Genomic DNA, 21,536 nt, shown 5'->3' with positions numbered 1-21,536 from the left:
AGTGACTCATTTTTTCCAATTTGTACAGCAAATTCAGTACAAAGAAACCACTAAATACATTGAACGTTACCACCATTTTAGAAATAAAGTTTATGCAGCTGTATTCAGTACAAAGAATCCAACATTGAGTTAAATGATTAATAAAGGAAACAGGAAGTCAAGCTTACTTTCTGTCTGCAATTCAGGGCAATTACAGGAACTGTAACAATTCTACTCAAAAAAGCATCAAGACTCCATTTTTTTAATTGCAGTTTTAATTTCTGCCAAAGGAACTAATTTCTCACCACTACATGCATCTGTCTGAAGTTCTCACCATCTGTAAGTAATGTAAGTACAAGCTGTCTCTAGCTCTATGACTGATTCTGTTTTCCATGATTTTTAAGAAGATGTTTATCGGTGGTTGTCTCTGAAGTGTGCAATCTTGCTCATTTTTTACTCTGCCTGGACCATGTACATCATAAACAATTCTTTCTGAAAAGGTGTTTCACACTGTGAAAACTATGTAGAAAGAAATTTTTCCTAACCTTTCCTATTCCTGATTCAGAATTCTTTTCCTGTTTGCTCTCCCAAAGCATTTCATAACTCTAAAAATCTGTTTATGTTAGTTTTATCCTTCTCTGTCCCAGTCAAAATTGACCCAGTACAAGAACATAAGAGTTAGGAGCGTGAGTAAATTATATAGTCCTGTGAACCTGCTGCGCCGGTCAATACAATCTTTCCTCAACTCTACTTTTCTACCCACTCCCTATATTCTTTGATACCGAGTCTGTCCATCTCAGCCTTAAATATGTTCAATGGTAGAGTGTTCATGACTCTTTGTGGCAGAGGATTACAAAGATTTTATCCTCATTGTAATCCTAAATGATTGACCCCTTATCTGAGGCTGTGTCCCCATGTTCAAGATTCCACAGACAAAAGAAACAATCTCCCCATGTTTACCTCTTTAGATTGTGTAATCAATGAGATCTCCTGTTATGCTTCAAAATGAGAAATAATGGACCCAAATTACTCAATGTGATCCCAAGATAATCCTCTCATCTCAGGAACCAATGTAGCAGACCTTTGCTGTACCCACCTTAATAGAAGTATGTCCTTAGACATAGAGATAAAATCTGCACATATTATTTCATATGTGGTCTGGACGAAGCCCTGTACAATTGTTTGTAGACTTCTTTCTTCTTGTACTCCATTCTGGCAACAGTAAAAGCAAACATGAATTTTACCTTTGTATTTTATGCCATAGCTGTATGCTAGCTTTCTAGGTTTCTTGTATGTGTACTGCCAAGTGTCTCTAAACATCAACATGTAGTAGGTTTGTGTTTGTTTTTAATTATTTTGTTTTTCTGTTCTTACCACAAATCACATTTCCCCACATTGTTCACCTTCAGCCTTGTTGTCAAATCAATTAGTCTACCTTCATCTCTTTCCTCCTCCCACTTTACATTCCCACCTAGCTTTGCAACTAAAAAAAAGAGATACGTTATTCTTGGTCTATGTTGTAAACATAGATTATAAATAGAAGAAACTTTACACTGACCCTTGTGCAGCCACAGTAGCTACAACCTGCCATTTTTTAGAGTCATGGAGTCATACAGCACGGAAACAAATCTATCCGTCCAACCAGCCCATGCCGAACATAATCCCAAACTTAACTAGTCCCACCTGCCTGGTCCTTGTCCACAAGTGTCCAAACCTTTCATATTCATATATCCATGCTAATGTCTTTTAAATGTTGTAATTGTACCTGCATCCACCACTTCATCAGAAAATTCATTCCACATGCAAACTACCTTCTGTGTGAAAAATTTGCCTCATGTCTTTTTTAAATCTCTCTCCTCTCACCTTAAAAATGTGCCCTCTACTCTTCGAATCCACCATTCTAGGGAGAAGACAATTACCATCAACTCTATTTATACCTGTTATTATTTTATAAACTTCTATCACGTCACCTCTCAACCTCCTATGTTCCAGTGAAAATGTCCCAGCCTATCCAGCCTTTCTTCGTAACTCAAAGCTTCCATACCCAGCACCAACCTGGTAAATCTCTTCTGAACTCTCTCCAGCTTGATAATATCCTTTCTACAACTGGGCGACTAGAACTGAACACTATTCCAAAAGAAGCTTCACCAATGCCCTGTACAACCTCATTACAACATCACAACTCTTATAGTCAAAGGACTGAATAATGAAGGCAAGCGTGCCAAGGGCCTTTTCAACCATCCTGTGATGCAAACTTTAAAGAATTATGTACCTGCATTCCTAGGTCCTTCTGTTCTACAACACTACCCAAGGCCCTAGTATTAATTGCATAAGTCCTACCCTTGTTATACCAAAATGCAATACCTTACATTTATCCGAATTGAACTCCATCTGCCATTTTTCAGCCCATTGACCCATTTGATAAAGATCCATTTGTAATCTTAGAGAACCTTCTTCACTGTCTGCAATGCCACCAATTTTGGTATAATCTGCAAACTTACTAACCATATCTTCTATATTCTCATCCAAATCATTTATATAAATGACAAACAAATGAGGAATCCGAACTGATCTCTACTATGCGGAACCTTGTCAAAGTCTTCACTAAAATCCAAATAAATATCCTCTACTGCTCTGGCATCATCAACCATTTTGGTAATTTCCTCAAAATACTCAATCATGTTTGTGAGATGTGGTTTTCCAGGCACAAAATCATGCTGACTATCCCTAATCAATATTTTCCTCTAAAAATGTCCATAAATCCTACCTTTTATATTCACCTTCAAGAATTTACCTACAAAGCAAAGTCAGACTCACAGGTCTATAGTTCCCTGGTATCTCCTTACAACTTTTCTGAGGCAATGGTATAAGGTCAGCCACCCTCCAGTCATCAGGCATCTCACATAGTTACAGATTATAGAAATATTTCTGCAAGGAATCTCATAATCTCTCCCGTACTTTCCACAGGGTTACTTTTGATCAGGTCCTGGAGATTTATCCACCTTTATATTCTCTCAGACCTCCCAAATTTCCTCTTCTGTAATGTGAACTGTTTTTAAAGCATCAAAGTTTATTTCTCTACATTCTCTAGACTCGATTTCCTTCTTCACAGTAAAAATTGACGTGAAATATTAACTTAGTATCTCTCCCATCTCCTGGGGATCAACACAAAGATGACCTCCTTGATCTTTAAGAGGCCCAACCCTCTGTCTAATTACCCTCTTGTTCTCAATGTATTTGTAAAATCTCTTTGAAATGCCCCTAACCTTATCTGCCAATGCTACCTCATATTCCCTCTTTGTTTCTGTTAGAGTGAAGGGTAAGGCTGGCATTCTTAAGATTGAAATCACAAAGGCAAAGAGTCTCTGAACTCTCTTCATCATACTTTTGAATAACTCCCACTTGTCAAACATCCTTTTACCTGCCAACAGTCTATTCCAGTCAATTTTTGAAAGTTCTTGTCTCATACCAATAAAATTTGCCTTAGTCCAATTAAAAACTTGAAAATTAACTTGAAAATCCTCCTGAATTCTGCCTTAAATGGTTGGCCCCTTATTCTGAGATTATGCCCTCTGGTCCTACACTTTCCCACAATGGTAAGCAATCTCTTCTCATCTTGCTTCAGCCTAAGAATCTTATATATTTGAATAAGGTCACGCCGCATTCTTTTAAACTCCAATGAATACAATCTCAATCTGCTGAACCTCTCCTCATAAGAAAATCCCAACTGTATCCAGAATCAACCTAGTGAACCTTCACCGGACTACCTTCAATACCAGTATATCTTCCCTTAGATAAGGGAACCAAAACTGTTCACAATATTCCAGCTGTGGGTTACTGCTTGTATAGTTTTAGCAAGACTTCCCTATTTTTACAGCCCATTTCCTTTGAAATAAAGGGCAATGTTATATTTACCTTTCCTATTATTTACTGAACTTGAATGCTAACATTTTATGATGGCTGATAGCAGTGACCGAAGGCAACTATGTGACATGTTCATTGAGGTACACACAGTTCTAAACACAGACGTTATCACAGAAACTTTACATGTAATGCCACACAAAAATGCATTACAGTGCCTGAACAGAGAAGCTTGTGTGATTTTGAACTGGGGTTCAATGGTGGGGAAAGAGATGTCGAATACTGGGCATGGGATGTGAACCCTTGAAGTAAGAAGGGAAGAGGGCCTGAAAGCCAGCGGTGGTGTTGACAAGGAAAACCAGGAGAGAGGGAGTGGTGAAAAGAGGACAAAGGAGCCAGGTGTCCCTTACCCTCTTCTGCCTCACTTCTACACTCTCCCTGGCTCTCTTTCTCTCTCCTACCTCTCCCCAGTTCTCTCCTGGACCCAGATCTCTACCCTTCTATTCCCAATCTCTTTTCCCTCTCACACCAATCCTGATCTTGATCTTTTCCAGACCCACCAGTTCCAATATCTTACCTCCTCTGGTCCCAATCTTTCCCTCCCCAGTCCTGATCTCTTCTACCCTGCCACGTCCCACCCAGAAATCTGCAAACATGTAATTTCAAGCAGCACTCAGCTCTTATGCATTGATGTCAGTGAGCATGACCTATTGTGATTCGTGCATGAGCACACCCAAATCCCTCTGTGCTGCAGCTTTCTGCAGTCTTTCCTGTTTAAATAATATTCAGCCCTTTATTTTTCTGCCGAGGTATATAATCTCATATTTTTATGCATTATTTTCCCTATTACACAAGTTTTTGCCTATCCACTTCACCTAACTATATGCCTCTACATACTCTGTGTAGTCTTCACACTTACCTTCCCTCTTTTTACATGTCATCCCAATGTAGCAATAGTTCATTCACTTTGCTCATCCAAATCATTAACATGTATTGCAAATAATTATGGTCCCCAACACTGTGGAATTCCACTAGTTAAATGGTGCCATCTCAAAAATGTTCCTTTTATCCCTACTGTCTTTTTTCTATTAGTTAGTCAACCCTCTATTTGTTCTAATATACACTTCTAAACACAATGGACTCTTATCCTATTAAGTAACATAATGTGAGGCATCTTATTGAACACTTTTTCAAAATCTAAACATATTGTATTGTACTGCTTCCCCTCTATCTGTCTGTGTTTTTTACCTCCTCAAATAACTCTAATAAAGTTGTCTGTTATAATTTCTCTTTCATGAAGACTTGCTAACTCTGTTTCATTTTAGAGAAACATAAGAATTAGAGTGGGACTAAGCAATTCAACTCTTCAAGCCTGCTCCACCATTTGACATGAACATAGCTGATCTTATCCTGGTCTCAAATCCACTTTCCTGCCTTCTCCCCACAACCCTTTATCCTGCTTTTCATCAGAAATGTATCTATTTCTTCCTTGAATCCGTTGATTGATTCTGCCTCCATGCACTGTTGGGCAGTGAGTTCCCCGATTCACGACTCTCTGAGAGAAGTAGTTTATCTTCATCTCAGTTTTGATCCTACCTTCTCTCACCCTATATCTATGACTTCTTGTTTGATACTATACCAAAAGAGGGTACATTAGTTCAATATCCACCTTATCAATCTCCTTTAGCTTTTTATATACTCCAAACAGATCCCCTCGCATTCTTCTGAACTCCAGCGTTTGTAAGCCCAAGCTGTTCAATTGCTCTATATATTTCTGCTTATATACTCTTTACAATAGACTCATTTTCTAAATAACAGATGTTAAACTAACAGGCCCATAGTGATCTACTCTTTCCCTCCCTCCACATTTAAGTAAGAGTGTTACAATGGGATTTTACTCAAGTTTAAGCATCCTTGGAAGGTTACTACTAGTGCATGCACTATCCACATCATTTCATATGTTGTAATCCATCATAGGTTGTATGGATTGTAGGTTGTAGGTTGTAATCCAATTCATAGGTTGTAATCCATCAGGTCCATGGGACTTATTGGCCTTTAGCCCTATTATTTTCACTGGCACTTTTTTTTCTCATGATAACTATAGTGTTTATTGATTCCCTACGTTGGGTCCCTTGATTGTTTTGGGGTATTTTTGAAATACCATTAGTATTTTTGAAATACTATTAACTGTCGAAGACTGAAACATCCTGTGCCATTTCCTTGTTCCACAGAGTATCGTTGTCTAAGAGGTCTATTAACACTTTGGCCCAATAAAAGCAGTGGTCCATAATACATAAGAACAGAAGTAGGTCATTCAGCCTGTTGAGTTTATTCTGCCATTCAATAATACCATGGCTGATCTGACAATGCTCAACTCCTTGGTTCCTTTACTGATTAAAAATCTGTCTACCTCAGGCTTGAATATACTTAATGGCCCAGTCTCAACAGCCCTCTGTAGCAAAGAATTCCACAAATCAACCTATCACTCCCACAATATGCTTTTCTATAGTCAGACAGGTATTCATGCATCACTGCTCTCTGTTTCATGCCAATTAACCAATTATTTTGTTCATGCTGTCACTGTGGTCTTTGTGTTACGGACTTTAACATCCCTAGCAATTCTGTTATGTGGCACTTTATCAATTTTAATCATACAACCACAGAATCCCTATAGTGTGGAAATAAGCTCTTCAGCCCAACAAGTCCACACTAGCCCTCAGAGCATCCTGGCCAGACCGATCCCCCTCAACCCACCTAATCTACACATCCTTGAACACTATCGATAATTTAACATGACTAATCCACCTAGCCTGCACTTCTTTGGACTGTGGAAGGATACCACAGCACCCAGAGGAAATTCATGTATACCACTTCAACCTTTTCTTTAATTAACAGCACAATGCTTTTCCAGACCAAGTTTCAAAATAATGCTCAAATTAAAGTTATATAGCAGAGATGGCAGGAACTGCAGATGCTGGAGAATCTGAGATAATAAGATGTAGATCTGGATGAACACTGCAGGCCAAGCAGCATCAGAGGAGCAGGAAAGCTGACGTTTCGGGCCTAGACCCTTCACTGAAATGGGGGAGGCGGGTCGAAGATGGATAAAGGAGAAGATAGGTGGAAAGGAGACAGACAGGTCAAATAGGCAGGGGTGGAGCCAGTAAAGGTGATTGTAGGTGGTGAGTTAGGGAGGGGATGGGTCAGTCCAGGGAGGACAGACAGGTCAAGGTGGCGGGGATGAGGCTAGTAGGTAGGAGATGGAGATGGGGCTTGAGGTGGGAGGACGGGATAGGTGGGAAGAAGGGCAGGTTAGGGAGATGGAGACAAGGTGGGCTGATTTTGGGATGCGGTGGGGGGAGGGGAGACTTTGAAGCTTGTGAAGTCCACATTGATACCTTTGGGCTGCAGGATTAGATCCTTGCTTGTCTTCCAGAGTTCACCTCTGTCACATTATTATAACTCTACCACTTCAACCTCTTCTTTAATTAACTGCACAATGCTTTTCTAGACCAAGTTTCAAGATAATGCTGAAGTTAAAGTTATATAGCAAAGGTAACTTACATAAATCCTTGGTTGTCTTCCAGTGTTCAACTGTGTCACGTCATCATAGCTCTCAAACGGGTGACTGAAGATTATCCATTTATAACAATGGCAATGGGTAAGTGTATTACAACAAAATACAGAATAATATGTTGGGGTATGAATAGAGGATGGAGGGGTCTGGGATGCAAGGCGCCATGGACGTCTACTGTGGGTGGCTGGGGTTCATGAAGGGATGAGAGGGGTGAAGGCTATGGTGCCTTACAGCCATAAATAGAACTGGCCCAATATCCCAAAGAACGGAGGTGAGCTCTCTGTTCACCCTGTCTTGACAACAGTCAACCTCTATTGCCACGTAATGCTCCCCAAATCTAGCCTACACCCACTGTAAAATATTGGGTGAACTGGCTTTTCAAAGTTGGGAATAAAATATTAGAAAATTACCCGACTCATGCATCCCAAACCAAATTCAAAAATGCAGCTGTTTTTCTTCTTCATATCTTGCTTTCCTATCTGAACTATTTTATCCTATCCGTATTTAATAGCAAAGTTTGATATATGTAACCTGTTCCTGAATCCGATTCATTTAGAGATTATAAATAGCCTAGAACCCTGTACTAATCCCTGTGTCACCAACAGTGTCCATCCCGATAATGAGCCATTTATCACAGCTGTTTCCTGTTATTTAGCCAATCCTCTATCCATTCAAATACATTATCCTCAATATTGTATCTTACATAATAACTGTTTAAACTGCATTTTACTGAATATCTTACAATATCGTATCTCCTGTTCTCTCTATCCATCCTGCTTGTTACATCCTCAATGAACTCCAATAAACGTGGCAAATGCAGTTTCCTTTCTTAAATCTATGTTGATCTGGTTTGATTGTGTTGTGATTTTCTAACTGTTCTGCAACTCATTCCTTGATATGGATTGCAACATTTCTGCAATGGTAGGTATTAAGTTAACTGGCCAATGATTTCCTACTTTGTCTAACTCCTTTTATGTTTGTTACATTTACAATTTTCAAATGAACCTGCCCAGAATCTCAGGAATTTTGGAGAAATACTACCAGTGCATCTACTATTTCTGAAGCCTAAGACCCTCGGATGCAAGCCATCAGGTCCAAGGAACTTATCAATATTTAATCCCATTAGTTTTCTTAGTACTTCTGCTTAGTACTTAATGACTTCTTAAGTTCCACCCAACTTTTCTCACATGATTTTCTGCTCTATTGGGATACCTTTTCTGTCTTTGGCAATGAAGACAACTACAAAGTATTTGCTTAAAGTCTCTGGTATTTTCTTAGAGTCATAGAATCCCTATAGTGCAGATAGAGGCCATTCAGCTCATTGAGTTTGCGTCAATCCTCCAAAGGGCATCCCACTTCCCCCACCTATCCCCCAACCCTGCTTTTACCATGGCTAATCCACTGAGCCTGTGCAATTCTGGATACTACGGTGCAATTTAAAATGGCAGTTCACCTAATCTGCACATCTTTGGTTTGTGGGAGAAAAGCTGGAGCTCCTGAAGGAAACCCAAGTTGACATGAGTGATCATGCAAACTCCATATAAACAGTCACCAAGGTCGGAATCAAACCCAGGTCCCTGGCACTATAAAGCAGCAGTCCCAACCACTGAGCTACCTTGTTGCTTATTTCCCAGTCTTTAAAATTTAAAAAGAAGATTTTCATGGCAAAAAAGTAACATTAAATAAGCTGATTATACAGTTACACCATGCAACATGTATTTTAAATGAACATTCTTTCCCTTTATCATAGAGTCTGTAATAAGCTTATTGTAAAATCTTTTACGAGTAAATCAAATATCGACTTTAATGGCAAAATATTCAAAACAAGGGGAATTGCTTGCTAATCCACCCATACAAGCAGGAAATTAAGGAATACAGGACAGCAGGGAAGATAGCTTAGAAATTACAAGTTTTGGTTCCAAGAAGCTATGTGCAGGAACTGCAGAAAAAAGCAGCATGTATGTAAAAATGGGCACGTGTGAGCAAGATGAACAACATATCGCACTGGTATACAATACGACAAGTAGGAAAAAGGTATACACAGCACAAAAAAAGGCATGAGAAAATCTCAGATTTACAGTGTGGAGATGACCTGTTCTTCAACACACTGGCCACAGCTGACGACACTAGATCACTCCCTTACCAAATAGCAAACTGCTAAAAGTGAAGGTGCATACTAGAGCAGGTGGGTTTATTGATACTTGAAATTGGTCATCAGAAATAGCTGAGTCACGTAGCACTGCAACCTTCAAAAATTGTACTAACATATCCAGGTAAAGCAATTTAATGGGTTGTGTCAAAGTGAAAGTGCAGTTAGACAGTCAGACTGATATTCCCTTTCATGTTGCCAAAGAAAATTTTCTAGCTTCATTAGGAAGAAGGTGGTTGGAGAAAATCAAACTCGACTGGACTGGCAAAAATTTCTTGTCAGATTCTACAACTGATCTATCACAAACTTTAAAGAAACATACCATTGTTTTCCATAGGGATCTGGGAAGCACAGGAAAGATTAGTCAAGTTGAAAATCAAGAATAAGGGAATCAAGCAAAATGTTGCGAGGTTAAATCAGTACCTATGTGATCAGACCAAAGGTTGACACAGAAATCAAACCAAACAAGAAATATGAATTGAGCCAGAATGGCATTTTCTTAAACCTTACAAATAATCTGCTCACGAAGATCAACAATGACCACAAGACCTGTGACATTAGTAATGCACAATCAAGAGCTCACCTGACAGTTGCAGCTTTGCTTATGTCCTTCAAAGTGTAAGGATGATGATGTTCAAGAGAATGATACTGCTACCCTGCTATGTGAAGTTAACAGATCAGATATAGCAGCACAATGGATGAAAGGATCCACTCTACTTCAGCCTAGTACCAAATATGAAGTAAAGCAAAAAGTATCCATCGCTGAGCCTATCATTCATAAATTTAAACCAGAAGATAATGGAAAATTCACTTGCAACATTCGAGAACTACTAATCAGTGCTTCCTTGAATGCTAATTCCCTCCTGGTCCTTTTCAGACAAATGCTTCAGAGTGGGGAAGCTGATGAAGTTAGCACTACAACTTATCACTGCAAACTTACTAAACCTGATGCTTCTATAAAATGGAAATAACAGGCAGTAGTGCTTCATTTAAATGACAAGTACGAAGTGGGTTTTATTGTTGAACTGTCAATATGAGATCTGAAACGAGAAGATGTGTGAGAATATACCTGTAAATCAGAAAATCAACAGACCACAATGTTCTTTAAAGTGAAAGAGAACCCAACAGTTTTTATTAAATCCTTGGATGACATTGTTGGAGAAGAGAGAGGAATGATCACAGTAGAGTGTGAAATTTCGAAAATAACTCAATGTCAATTCTATCTAGGAAAAGGATGACTCGGTTCTTGGTTCAAGTGACAAGTATGAATTATTGCATGCAGTAAAAGCACTTTGTCTTATAGTACATGATCTAAATAAAAGTGATGCTGCATTGCATACTTGTGACATAGGCACAGACATTTCAAGTGCTAATCCTTGATTTGAACATTGAAATCACGAAATGGCTCGAGCACAGAGATCAAAGAAGGCAAAATGGCTCTTTCAAATGCAAACTTTTTTTCTGAATTGATAAATTCTGTAAATGGACTCTTAGTGGAAGACAATGAATAATTTGAGGCATTTAATATTGGACGAAAATCCATCTGTAACAATTAGCAGACAGCTCTATCAGATGCTGGAGAAATAATTTTCACGTGTGAAATTTCACCTTGAAAGCCACATTGATGGTGAAAGGAAAAGAACAGAAGAAATCACAAAGTAATTTACGAACTTGCTGCTGAGAGTAGAAGTAAAGATTATACCAAGCTGTGAAACTGCTCAGCCCAATTGTTTGGTTTAAGGATTACAAAAGAATTAGAAAGAGTCATACGTAGAAAGTATTAACAAGAATTAACGTCACATCACTACAAAGAATTCGGGAGAATATGCATGTGAAACAGAATTTTTGGTAAATCAATTTGCCAAAGAATTACACAACATTAAAACTGAAGAGAAAAGAACAGCCATTTTTGAATGTGAATAAATCAGCTAACAGAAAAGATTATCTGGAGTAAAGGGAATGACCAGAAAAGTCAATAAGAAATACAAACACCTGAGGTCCACACAGGAACTGATGTCCTCCACAGCACCTTACCCCGCTGACTGTTGATTGTAAATATTGTGAATTGTTTTCATTGCAGGAACTTTTGATGTAAATGAGGAGGGATGTTGTGTATTTGGTAGACTGTCACTTTAAAAATCATTCTCCTGCTGTTGTTAAACATTTCAGCCTTTTATTCCCTCTTGAGAATGTAACATTAAGTATCACACAGTGACAAGCATATATTGACACAGAGTCAGCTTGCATCTTGGGCTGTAAGAAAGAATAGTATATGGAGCTGCATCCTGAGCTCCCATGTGCATCCAATGATTGTAACTCTTCCTACTTTTCTAGGAAATAATCAAATGATCACTGCAACTGTGAGAGCAGAAACTGGGAGCAGCATCATTTCACCAGTTATTGAAAACTCCACTGTCAGCTCCATGCCCATTACAATCAATGTGGAGCGTGTTTGCAAGGTCAGCCATGGTAAGATATCACTAAATTTGCAAGTAATTATCAACAGAATCTATGGGCATCAACAATGGATAAAAGTAATTCGCTTTGAATATTATTAAGTCAATGTGAAATTATATAGTCCTAGACATTTTTTACAGACATTAATCAGTGTTTAGCATAATGCCTGAATATGAGAGACACTAATTTTTAGATGGAGAAAGGTCAGGTTCTGCTCCGGGCATGCGTTGATTTGGATGATCTCAGATACAAGGGTGTTGGCTTTAGCAGCACTGAGATAAGTAGGGGAGTAATCAGCCAGTGTTCATTCTATTGACAATTATCCAAGGAGCCCAATTAGAAATGTGTACGTGGCTGTGGGGACGTAAGCATATTAAAATCTCCAATTTACAAAGGATATTAAAGTCAAAGTGTCTTCACTGTAGATTCACCAGTGTGATAAAAGCAATGAGGAACTACAATTACACAGTTATGACACTGTAGTTGCGGGGAGATATTCGTGAATCTAAGACAAATTTCACTGAAGCAGAGAAGGCATTGTGGGAGATAGATATTACATTCTTGTTCAAAAGGGGTGTAATCATAAACTGTCTGGTTAACAACAGGCCAATCAGTTTAACTTTGGTGTTAGTCAACTTTAAGAAATGATAGTTCGGAACAAAATGAATAGTCACTTAGATAAATTTGGTTTAATTAAGCACAGCCAGCACATTTTGTGGAAGCAAGTCTTTTTTAACGAACTTGACGAAGTCTTTTGATGATGCAATTGTGTAGGTTGATGAAAATAATTTGGGTGTCACGGTCTACATGGATTTCTAAAAGTTGTTTGATAAAATGCCAGAGAAAAGGCTTTCCAGCAAAATTAAAGCCTATGGCATACAAGAGACAGTGTCAGCATGAGTTGAAATTGATTGCGTGTCAGGATTTGTGGTAAATCATTGTTTTTTTCTCATCTAGAAGAAGGTGTACAAGAGAGTTCTGCTAGGATAATTTTTTAAAAAATTTATATTAACGACCCAGAATTGGATGTACTGGACACTATTTTAAAACTTACAGCTGACACAAAACATGGAAATATTTGAAACTACATGGAGGTTAATGATAGATTTCAAGAGGACATAGACTAATATAATGTTAATTATGTGGCAAATTAAATTTTACATAGAGAAGTATGAAGTGATATCTTTACTAGAAAGAACAAGGAAAAGTAATATAAACCTAAGTGTACAATTCTAATATTGGGTAAAGTCAGATTGCCTGCAAAATGTCACTTAGGTTCAGAGGTGTACTCTGAACATAATATAAATGAGTGACAATTCCAAATAATGTGTTAAAAAGGAAATTTTATTCAATAAAATGAGACGAGTAATGTATAACAATTCATAAATGATAACGTTAAGTGATAATTCCCATTGAATATGATTAAATCGATGTTAAATTATATGGTCCTAGACCACTTTTTTTTTAACAGACATTAATCAGTGTATACCTAATGCCTAGACAACAAAATGTGAGGCTGGATGTACACAGCAGGCCAAGCAGCATCTCAGGAGTGCTCCTGAGATGCTGCTTGGCCTGCTGTATTCATCCAGCCTCACATTTTGTTGTCTTGGATTCTCCAGCATCTGCAGTTCCCATTATCTCTTATACCTAATGCCTAGTTTTTAGATGGAGCAAATAAATAAGAAAGAATGATCAGGAACAAGAGGACACTGATTTACAATGAATGACAAAAGAGTCAATGGGAGAAAAGAAAATGCATTTTTTAAAATCAGTGATTGGAAGCAGTTGTTGGGCAGTATGGTGGCTCAGTGGTTAGCTCTGCTGCCTCACAGCACCAGGGACCTGGGTTTGATTCTACCGTCAGGTGAATGAATGTGTGGAGTTTGCACATTCTCCCAGTGTCTGTGTGGCTTTCCTCCAGGTGCTCTGGGTTTCCTCCCATAGCCCAAAGATGTACAGGCTAGGTGAATTGGCCATGCCAGATTGCCTGTAGTGTTCAAGGATGTGGAGCTAAGGTGGATTATAGGAAGATGGGTTCCTGTGGGCTTGTTGGGCTGAAGGGCCTGTTTCCACACTATAGAGATTCTATTCTAAATGTTGTGCCTGAGAGTGAGGTGGAGGATGATTCAATCATGCCTTTCAAAGAGAATTGAATAATCTAAAGTTTTTGAGAATGTTTGTAACTTGAGTTTGGATGAGGATGTAGACTTGCTCACTGAGCCAATGTGTTCGGTTGTAGACATTTTGTCACCCGCTAGATAACATTGTCAGTGCGCCTCCGGTGAAGCATTGGCGTTCTGTCCCATTTGTTACTTCTATGCCTCGGTTTTCTGGGGTGGTTAGCATTACTTTCGGTTCTGTTTTTCAGTGGTTTGTATATTGGGTCCAGTTCAATGTGTTTGTTGATGCAGTTCCGGTTGGAATGCCAGGCCTCCAGGAATTCCCTGGCATGTCCCTGTTTGGCTTGTGCTCTTATGGATTGTTGTCCCAGTTGAATTTGTGTCCTTCTTTTTCCATGTGTATTGAGACCAGTGAGAATTGGTTGTGTCTCTAGGTGGCTAGTTGGTGTTCTTGTATCCTTATTGTCTGTTTGACTTATGTAATGTTTTTCACAGCCCTTGCACATATATTACGTTAGTTTTATTGGTTGTGCGTGTGGGATCCTTTACATTTGTCAGTGGCTGTTGCGGAGTGGTTGTTGGTTTGTGGGCTACCCTGATTCCTCGGTATCTGAATAGTCTTGTGGTCATCTCTGATATGTCCCTAATGTGCAGTAGGGTGACTAGTGTGTCTGGCTGTGTTGTATCTCCTTGTTGTGGTCTGTCACAGAGGTAATGGTGGATTGTTTAAAAGCTCTTGTATAAGTGCCCCTGTTCTGGTTTGCTTAATTCCGGATTGCTGCAGTGTGTTTGAGTAATGCCCTGATGCAGCTCTGTTTATGGCTGTTGGGGTGGTTGCTGGAGTAATTACGCATCTGATCCATATGTGTGGTCTTTCAGTATACGGATCAGATACTTAACTACCTCCGCAACAGAACACAACAAGAAGACACAACACAGCCAGAATTGGATAATCAACCAAACAGAAAAGATTTGTGGGGATAAGAAACTGTAGGCAGATGAGAGTTGCTGAGTTGCTCTTGCAGTGAGCTGGCGTAGATAGCACAGGCCAAATGGATTCCTTCTGTGTTTTAAATATTCTGTGATTCTATTTATCATTGAAACATTAAATGGTGCACTTTAGAATGAGACCGGTTGACCTATTGTGCTTGTGCCATTCCTTGAAAGAGCTATATAATTCATTCTATTCCAGTTCTGTTTCTGTAGCCTTCCTGTTAATGTTTTCCATTTAATGATTTATCCAATTCTCTTTTGAAACTTTCTATTGAATCTTCTTCCCTTCCAAGGAATACATTCCAGATTTGCTGCATCAAAATTAAATCTTTGTATCTATTCTACTTCTTTTACTAATCATCTTTTTCTCTCACTGTTGACTCTTCTGCCACTGGAAATAGTTTGACCTAGTAAGGACTGCCAATACTGGAGTCAGAGATAACACAGTAACCTATGGATTCAACGTATCATTCTCCACCACTTCCGCAACCTGAAATTTGAGCCCACAACCAAGGATATATTTCCCTCCCCAACCCTATCTGCCTTCCGTAGGGACCACGACTCCCTTGTCTGCTCCACACTCCCCACTAGCCCCACTACTCCCGACACTTTTCCCTGCAACCACAGGGAGTGCTACACCTGCCCCTACACCTCCCCTTTCACCTCAATCCAAAGAACCAAAAAAACTTTCCACTCAGACAGAGGTCCACCTGCACATCTGCCAATGTGGCCTACTGCATCCGCTCTCCCGGCGTGGCCTCCTCTTGGTAAAATCAAACGGAGGCTCGGAGACCTTTTTGTAGAGTACTTGCGGTCTGTTCGCGACAAACGACAACACCTTCCAGTCCCGAACCATTTCAACTCCCCCCCCCCCCCCCCCCCCCACTCCCTGAACGACATGTCCATCCTGGGCCTCCTCCAGTGTCACAATGACGCCACCCAGAAACTTGAGGAGCAGCACCTCATATTCCTCCTCGGGATCCTACAATCCAATGGTCTCAATGTGAACTTTACCAGTTCCAAAATTTCCCCATTCCTGGCCTCATCCCATGACCAACTCTCCCACTCATCCCCACCTCCTTGACCTGACACAACCTAACACAACCTGCCCATCTTCTCTCCAACCTATCTGCTCCTCACACCTCACTGACCGATCTCCAACACTGCATACCTGCACTCACCTATCACCATCCCCAGCCCCACCCCTCCTCTCTATTTCTTTCAGACCTCCCTTCCCTCTGCCTCATTTCTGAAGAAGGATCCTGACCTAAAACATCAACTTTCCTGCTCCTCTGATGTTGCCTGGCCCGCTGTTCTGCTCAAGCTCCATACTGGAAATAGCTCCTTTATTAGAATATCAAAACTGTTCAAATTTTAAACACTGTTAAATTTTCCAGTAGCAGTCTCACCTGTAAGAAGAACAAATTCAGCTCCTTCTATCTCTCCAGATAACTGTAGTCCATCATTCCTGATACGATTCAAATTAAACCCTTTCTGAAATCTCAACATCTTTCTCAAAGTGTAGTATCTAGGATTTAACCCACTATTCTGTCTGAGTCTTAATCAATGGTTTCTCAAGGTTTAGCGTGGGATTTTTCTTATGTACTATATGCCTCTATAAATAATATTTAAGTAGCCTTCTCAACTTTTCTAATCAGCTTTAAAAACATGCATTCAGATATCCAGGCCTGTTTGTACCTGCATCGCTTTAAAATTTATTTGATATTGTCTCACCTCATTCTTCATACCAAAATTGACCACTTTAGACTTCTCTGCATTAAATTCCATCTGTCACTATTGCTCATTTTGTCAATATATCTACGTATGCCTGACATCTGCTATTGCACTTTGTTTTTGCTATCTCTCCAAGTTTCTTGACATCTGCAAATGTTGGAAGTCGTTAGGCATGACATCCCTTGAGCAAAGCCATGCTGACTGTCCCTAACCAAATTTTAAAATAAAACAAACAACTGTGGATGCTGGAAATCTGAAGCAACCATAAAAATTGCTGGAGAAACTCAACAGTTCAGGCAGTATCAGTGGAGAGAAAACAGAGTCAATGTTTCAAGCCCAGTGAACCTTTGAAGTTTCTCCAGCAATTTGTGTTTTTGTTCCTAATCAAACCTTGTCTCTCCAAGTAGAGATTAATTCTCTCCTTCAGAATTTTTTCCAACTGTTTCCCTGCTACTGATGTGAGGCTTACTAGTGTATGATGCCTTGGTTTATCCCTACTGCCTATCTTGAAAAATGGTACAGCATTAGATGTCCTCCAGTCATCTGGAACCTTCCCTATGTCCAGAGAGGAATTAAAGCTTTAAGTCAGAACCCCTGTAATTTTTAATTCCTCATCTTCTAAATAGCTTAGGATACAACTCATCTAGAAATGGGGATTTTTCCACATTTAAACCTGCAAAATTGTCAAATTCCTCCTCTCCCCTATATCAGTCTGCTCAAGAACCTCACTGTCCCTCTCCCCAAATTCTGTGCTTACATCCACCTTCCCCAGAGTGAAGGTTGAAATGAAGTACTCACAATACACCCCACCAGTATCCTCCAGGTCCACCTACCCCTTGGTCCCTAATGGGCCTTACTCTTTCCCTGGCTATCGTCTTCCCCTTGATACAGTTATAAAATTTTCTTGGATTGTCTCTAATTTTACCTGCTAATGCTTTTTCATGCCACTCTTTGGCCTTCCATTTGCTTTCGTAAGTTCTCTTGCCCTTTCTCTTCTCCAGGAGGGCTTCAGTTGGTTTTCTCCCTTTGTACCTGCTAAATGCCTCTCTTTTGCTTTTTATCCAGTTCTGAATATTCCTAGTCATTCAGGGTTCTTTTTATTGGTTGCTGCTATGTATTGCCCTGAAGGGAACATGTTTGGCTTGTACTGTACAATGTTCTGCTGTAGATTTTCAATAAGTTGCTGTTTCCAGCCCATTTTGGCCAGATCCAGCCTAATTTCAATAACATCTGCCTTCCTCCAATCTAAAACCCCTGTTTGCAGACCATCTCCATCCTTCACCGTAGCAAATTCAATTGTACTGTGCTTTGGTTGCTATCACTAAAATGCTCCCTCACTGCCATCTTGACCACCTGTCCAGTTTTGTTCACCAGAGTTTGTTCCTGCATCCCTCTTCGGACCTTTTATGTGTTGAAGTCATAAAGTTTGAATTATCACTCAAGAAGTGAGGAATAGGTTTAGGAAAAAAATTTTGATACGGAGAGTTCTTGGGCATGCAGTGCTTTTCAATGCCTTTTAGCTCAGGAAAACTCCAGAACAACTTTTAAGAGAAGAATAATATTTCAAACCTTATTGCCTGGGCCTATTGACCGTGAAATACTCTATGCAGATACTTCCACCAGTTAATTACTCATCAAACATGTTTATCCAGGTGCTCTTACTATACGAGACAAGCAAAGGCCTACAGTTCAAAAGTAGTTTTGTTAAAACATTTACAAGTTAAAGAAACAGCCGTTACACAACAAATTAAGCTAACTTTCCCCCAAACTTGGCTGACTGCCTAAAAAGACACATATGCTAACTGTGAAGCTGGATGAACACAACAGGCCAAGCAGCATCTCAGGAGCACAAAAGCTGACGTTTCGGGACTAGACCCAAAACGTCAGCTTTTGTGCTCCTGAGATGCTATTTGGCCTGCTGTGTTCATCCAGCTTCACACTTTATTATCTTGGATTCTCCAGCATCTGCAGTTCCCATTATCACATATGCTAACTGCTCTGATGAACATGCTTTGGGCTGCTGGACTCAATCCACTGAATTCCATCAACGAGTGCACTCAAGATCTTCTTAGCATGAAGGTGGATCTTGCATCTAGTCTTTGCTGGCTGAATCTTCACTGAAGGAATGGCTGCTAGGTGTCCCTTCCCATTCTCCCCCCCCCACCCTTTCTGAACCCTATTGGAATGTTATCTGACTTCGGTCAATGGGGCTACAGGACAGAGATTACAGCATCCAATGAGATTAGGCCAATACATCCAATATGTGCCCATCCTCTTTCCAAGATGTGATTGATCCAAAACTGGGGAATACACAAACATAATGTGTCTCCCTATTGTTCGAGCTGATTACTCCTTAATGATTTTTGGAGCACTCCTGTTCAATATGCAAGACAGATCTGGGTTGGTCCTTCTTTGCTTTGACTTATGGTAACTCTTGCCCCATTGCGTTCCATCAGGCCTTGCTTGCAGAAACTATTTAGCCAATTTTATGTTGGGCCTAGTTGTTTAGGCCACAGTCCTTTCTCTTGACCCCATGAGCCTTAGTGAATAGGATCACCCACATCAAATTTCCCTCACAGGCAAACAACTGAGTCTCAGCCCAAAATCCCCAACCCTTTCACTATACAAACATGTTTAATTAAGTACTGTAAAAGCATTATCTTTAAACTTTGTTAGAGAAAATTTAAACATTGCAAAAGTCAAGGCAAGAAGCACCCTCATCTTAAACATTTTCTCCAATACAATACAAATCTCAAACATTAAATCGAAAATACAAGTTGGCTTGTACCACCCTTTTCGCGAATCCAAATACAACGCGAATATTCACAGATATGTACTAAAGGGTCTTTGCCGTGCTCGTGGAGACCGTTGGTTAAGCATCATCTCCATACTTAAATCTCTGCAATAATTCTTTCCTCCACCAGATGAATTTTAATTTGCCTATGTCCAGTGGGGTGAACCATAAGTAGCCCCCAGGCTAAGTAACTTTTTGTTTGTTCGGCGTCTTCGGTGAATTGATCCCAGTGATCTTCAGAATGTCTTCTAATTCGATGGCTATCCTTAGGAGAAGTCAAGGTGGCATTTGTTCTCATCATTAGATAATATATTTTCCTAACTGTTCTCCAGTGCTGGAGATCTGTATTGGTCGTATAGTAGCGCTGTGTCACGTTTGTCTTACATACCAAGTGCATTAATAGGGAAATCATGCCTGTGAATGTCCTGCCTTGCCATCATGGGCGTACAGATTCACAATGCATTCTGTTCTTCGTTAAGAATTTGCATTCATGACACTTATCCTCGAGTTGTTCTGTCTACAAAGTGGAAAGGGTAACTTCTCTTGGTGTAAAATTTGAAAGTAATGAGAAAGGAGAGAGTGAGGAGGTGTTGAATTCTACTGTTTGTAGGTCGTAAAAAAAATTATGAAAGTGTTCATTAGTCTTCTTTCCCATAGTATAATTATTTTTCCAAACATTATGCCAATAAAATATTTGAATGAAATAACAATCTTGCCAATTTTGATTCCAGGTGGATATTTTCGCTGCATGGCTTTACCCCCATCTATCAAATCTGGTAAGGAAATGATAAGTGAATACTTTGTAGTGCAGAAGTTAACCTTTGCTAAAAGGAGACTAAAGGTTGAACCTTAATGTCTTACACTTAAAAGAATGCAAGAAACAGACAAAAAAAAACACCAGCTTTTACAGCACAGGAAAGATTGAGAACATGGAACATTGCCACGCAGTATAGGCACTTTGACCCATGATGTGCCACCCTATTATCTTACACTAAGATCAAAGTACCCTGCATACCCTACATTTTATTATCATCCATAATGCCTGTCCAAGAGTCGCTTAAGTATCCCTAATGTATCATTCTCCACTACCACAGCCTGCAGCGCATTCCATGCACCCAGCACTCTCTGTCGAAAGAACCTACCTCTGATATCTCCCCTATACCTTCCTGCAATCACCTTAAAATTATACCCCCTCGTAATAGTAATTTCTGCCTTAGGAAAATGTCTCTGGTATCCACTCTATCTATGCCTCTCATTTGTTGGGCCTTTTGGGCAATTGGTTGCTGGTTAGTCGGAGGATAGGAATCTTGCAGCAGGTAACTCGCCTCCTGTCCCCACAGAGCTTGTTCACCATCTGCAAGGCACAAGTCAGGAGTATGATGGGATACTCCTCACTTGCCTGGATGAGTGCAGCTCCAACAGTACTCAAGAAGTTTGACACCATCCAGATCAAAGCAGCCCGATTGACTGATACACATCCACAAACATTCATTCCCTCCACCACCAACACTCAACAGCAGCAATGTGTACTATCCACAAGATATACTGCAGAGAGTCACCTAGGTTCCTTAAAGAGCATGTTCCAGACCCAGGACCAGGCAAGGGTATCAGTTATGTGGGGACACCACTACTGCCTGTAAGTTTACCTCCAAGCCACTCATTATTCTGATTTGGAAATAAATCACTTTTCCTCAGTGCTATTGGGTCAGAATCCTGGATTTCTTTCCTTAATGGCATTGAGGGTCTACCTGCAGCAAATGGACTGCAGTTCACCACCATCTCCTCAAGGACAAATGGGGATTGACAATAAATGCTGGACAAGCCAACAACATCCATTTCCCATACGTGAATTAAAAAAAAATTCTGTAA

At 39.8% G+C, this 21,536-nt stretch overlaps 1 protein-coding gene across 8 annotated transcripts in view; it reads left to right on the top strand.

The window, feature by feature from the left end:
• LOC125457907 (NACHT, LRR and PYD domains-containing protein 3-like) overlaps nt 1–21,536 on the top strand; it is a 52,982-nt gene that overhangs the window by 8,071 nt on the left and 23,375 nt on the right. For 6 of the 8 annotated variants that reach the window (XM_059651006.1, XM_059650999.1, XM_059651001.1 and 3 more), the window contains 4 exons: nt 252–327; nt 7,428–7,501; nt 11,901–12,035; nt 20,399–20,443. In XM_059651006.1, the coding sequence (XP_059506989.1) occupies nt 7,492–7,501; nt 11,901–12,035; nt 20,399–20,443 (190 nt within the window). In that variant the 5' untranslated portion in view covers nt 252–327; nt 7,428–7,491. The remainder of the gene's footprint in view (nt 1–251; nt 328–7,427; nt 7,502–11,900; nt 12,036–20,398; nt 20,444–21,536) is intronic. The other 2 variants (XM_059651003.1, XM_059651004.1) reach the window with 2 other exon arrangements.

The sequence above is a fragment of the Stegostoma tigrinum genome, chromosome 14 (assembly GCF_030684315.1).
Source record: "Stegostoma tigrinum isolate sSteTig4 chromosome 14, sSteTig4.hap1, whole genome shotgun sequence".
Taxonomy (NCBI): Eukaryota; Metazoa; Chordata; class Chondrichthyes; order Orectolobiformes; family Stegostomatidae; genus Stegostoma; species Stegostoma tigrinum.
Note: the sequence above shows the minus strand (reverse complement) of the source record. Positions and strands in the feature narration are given on the sequence as shown.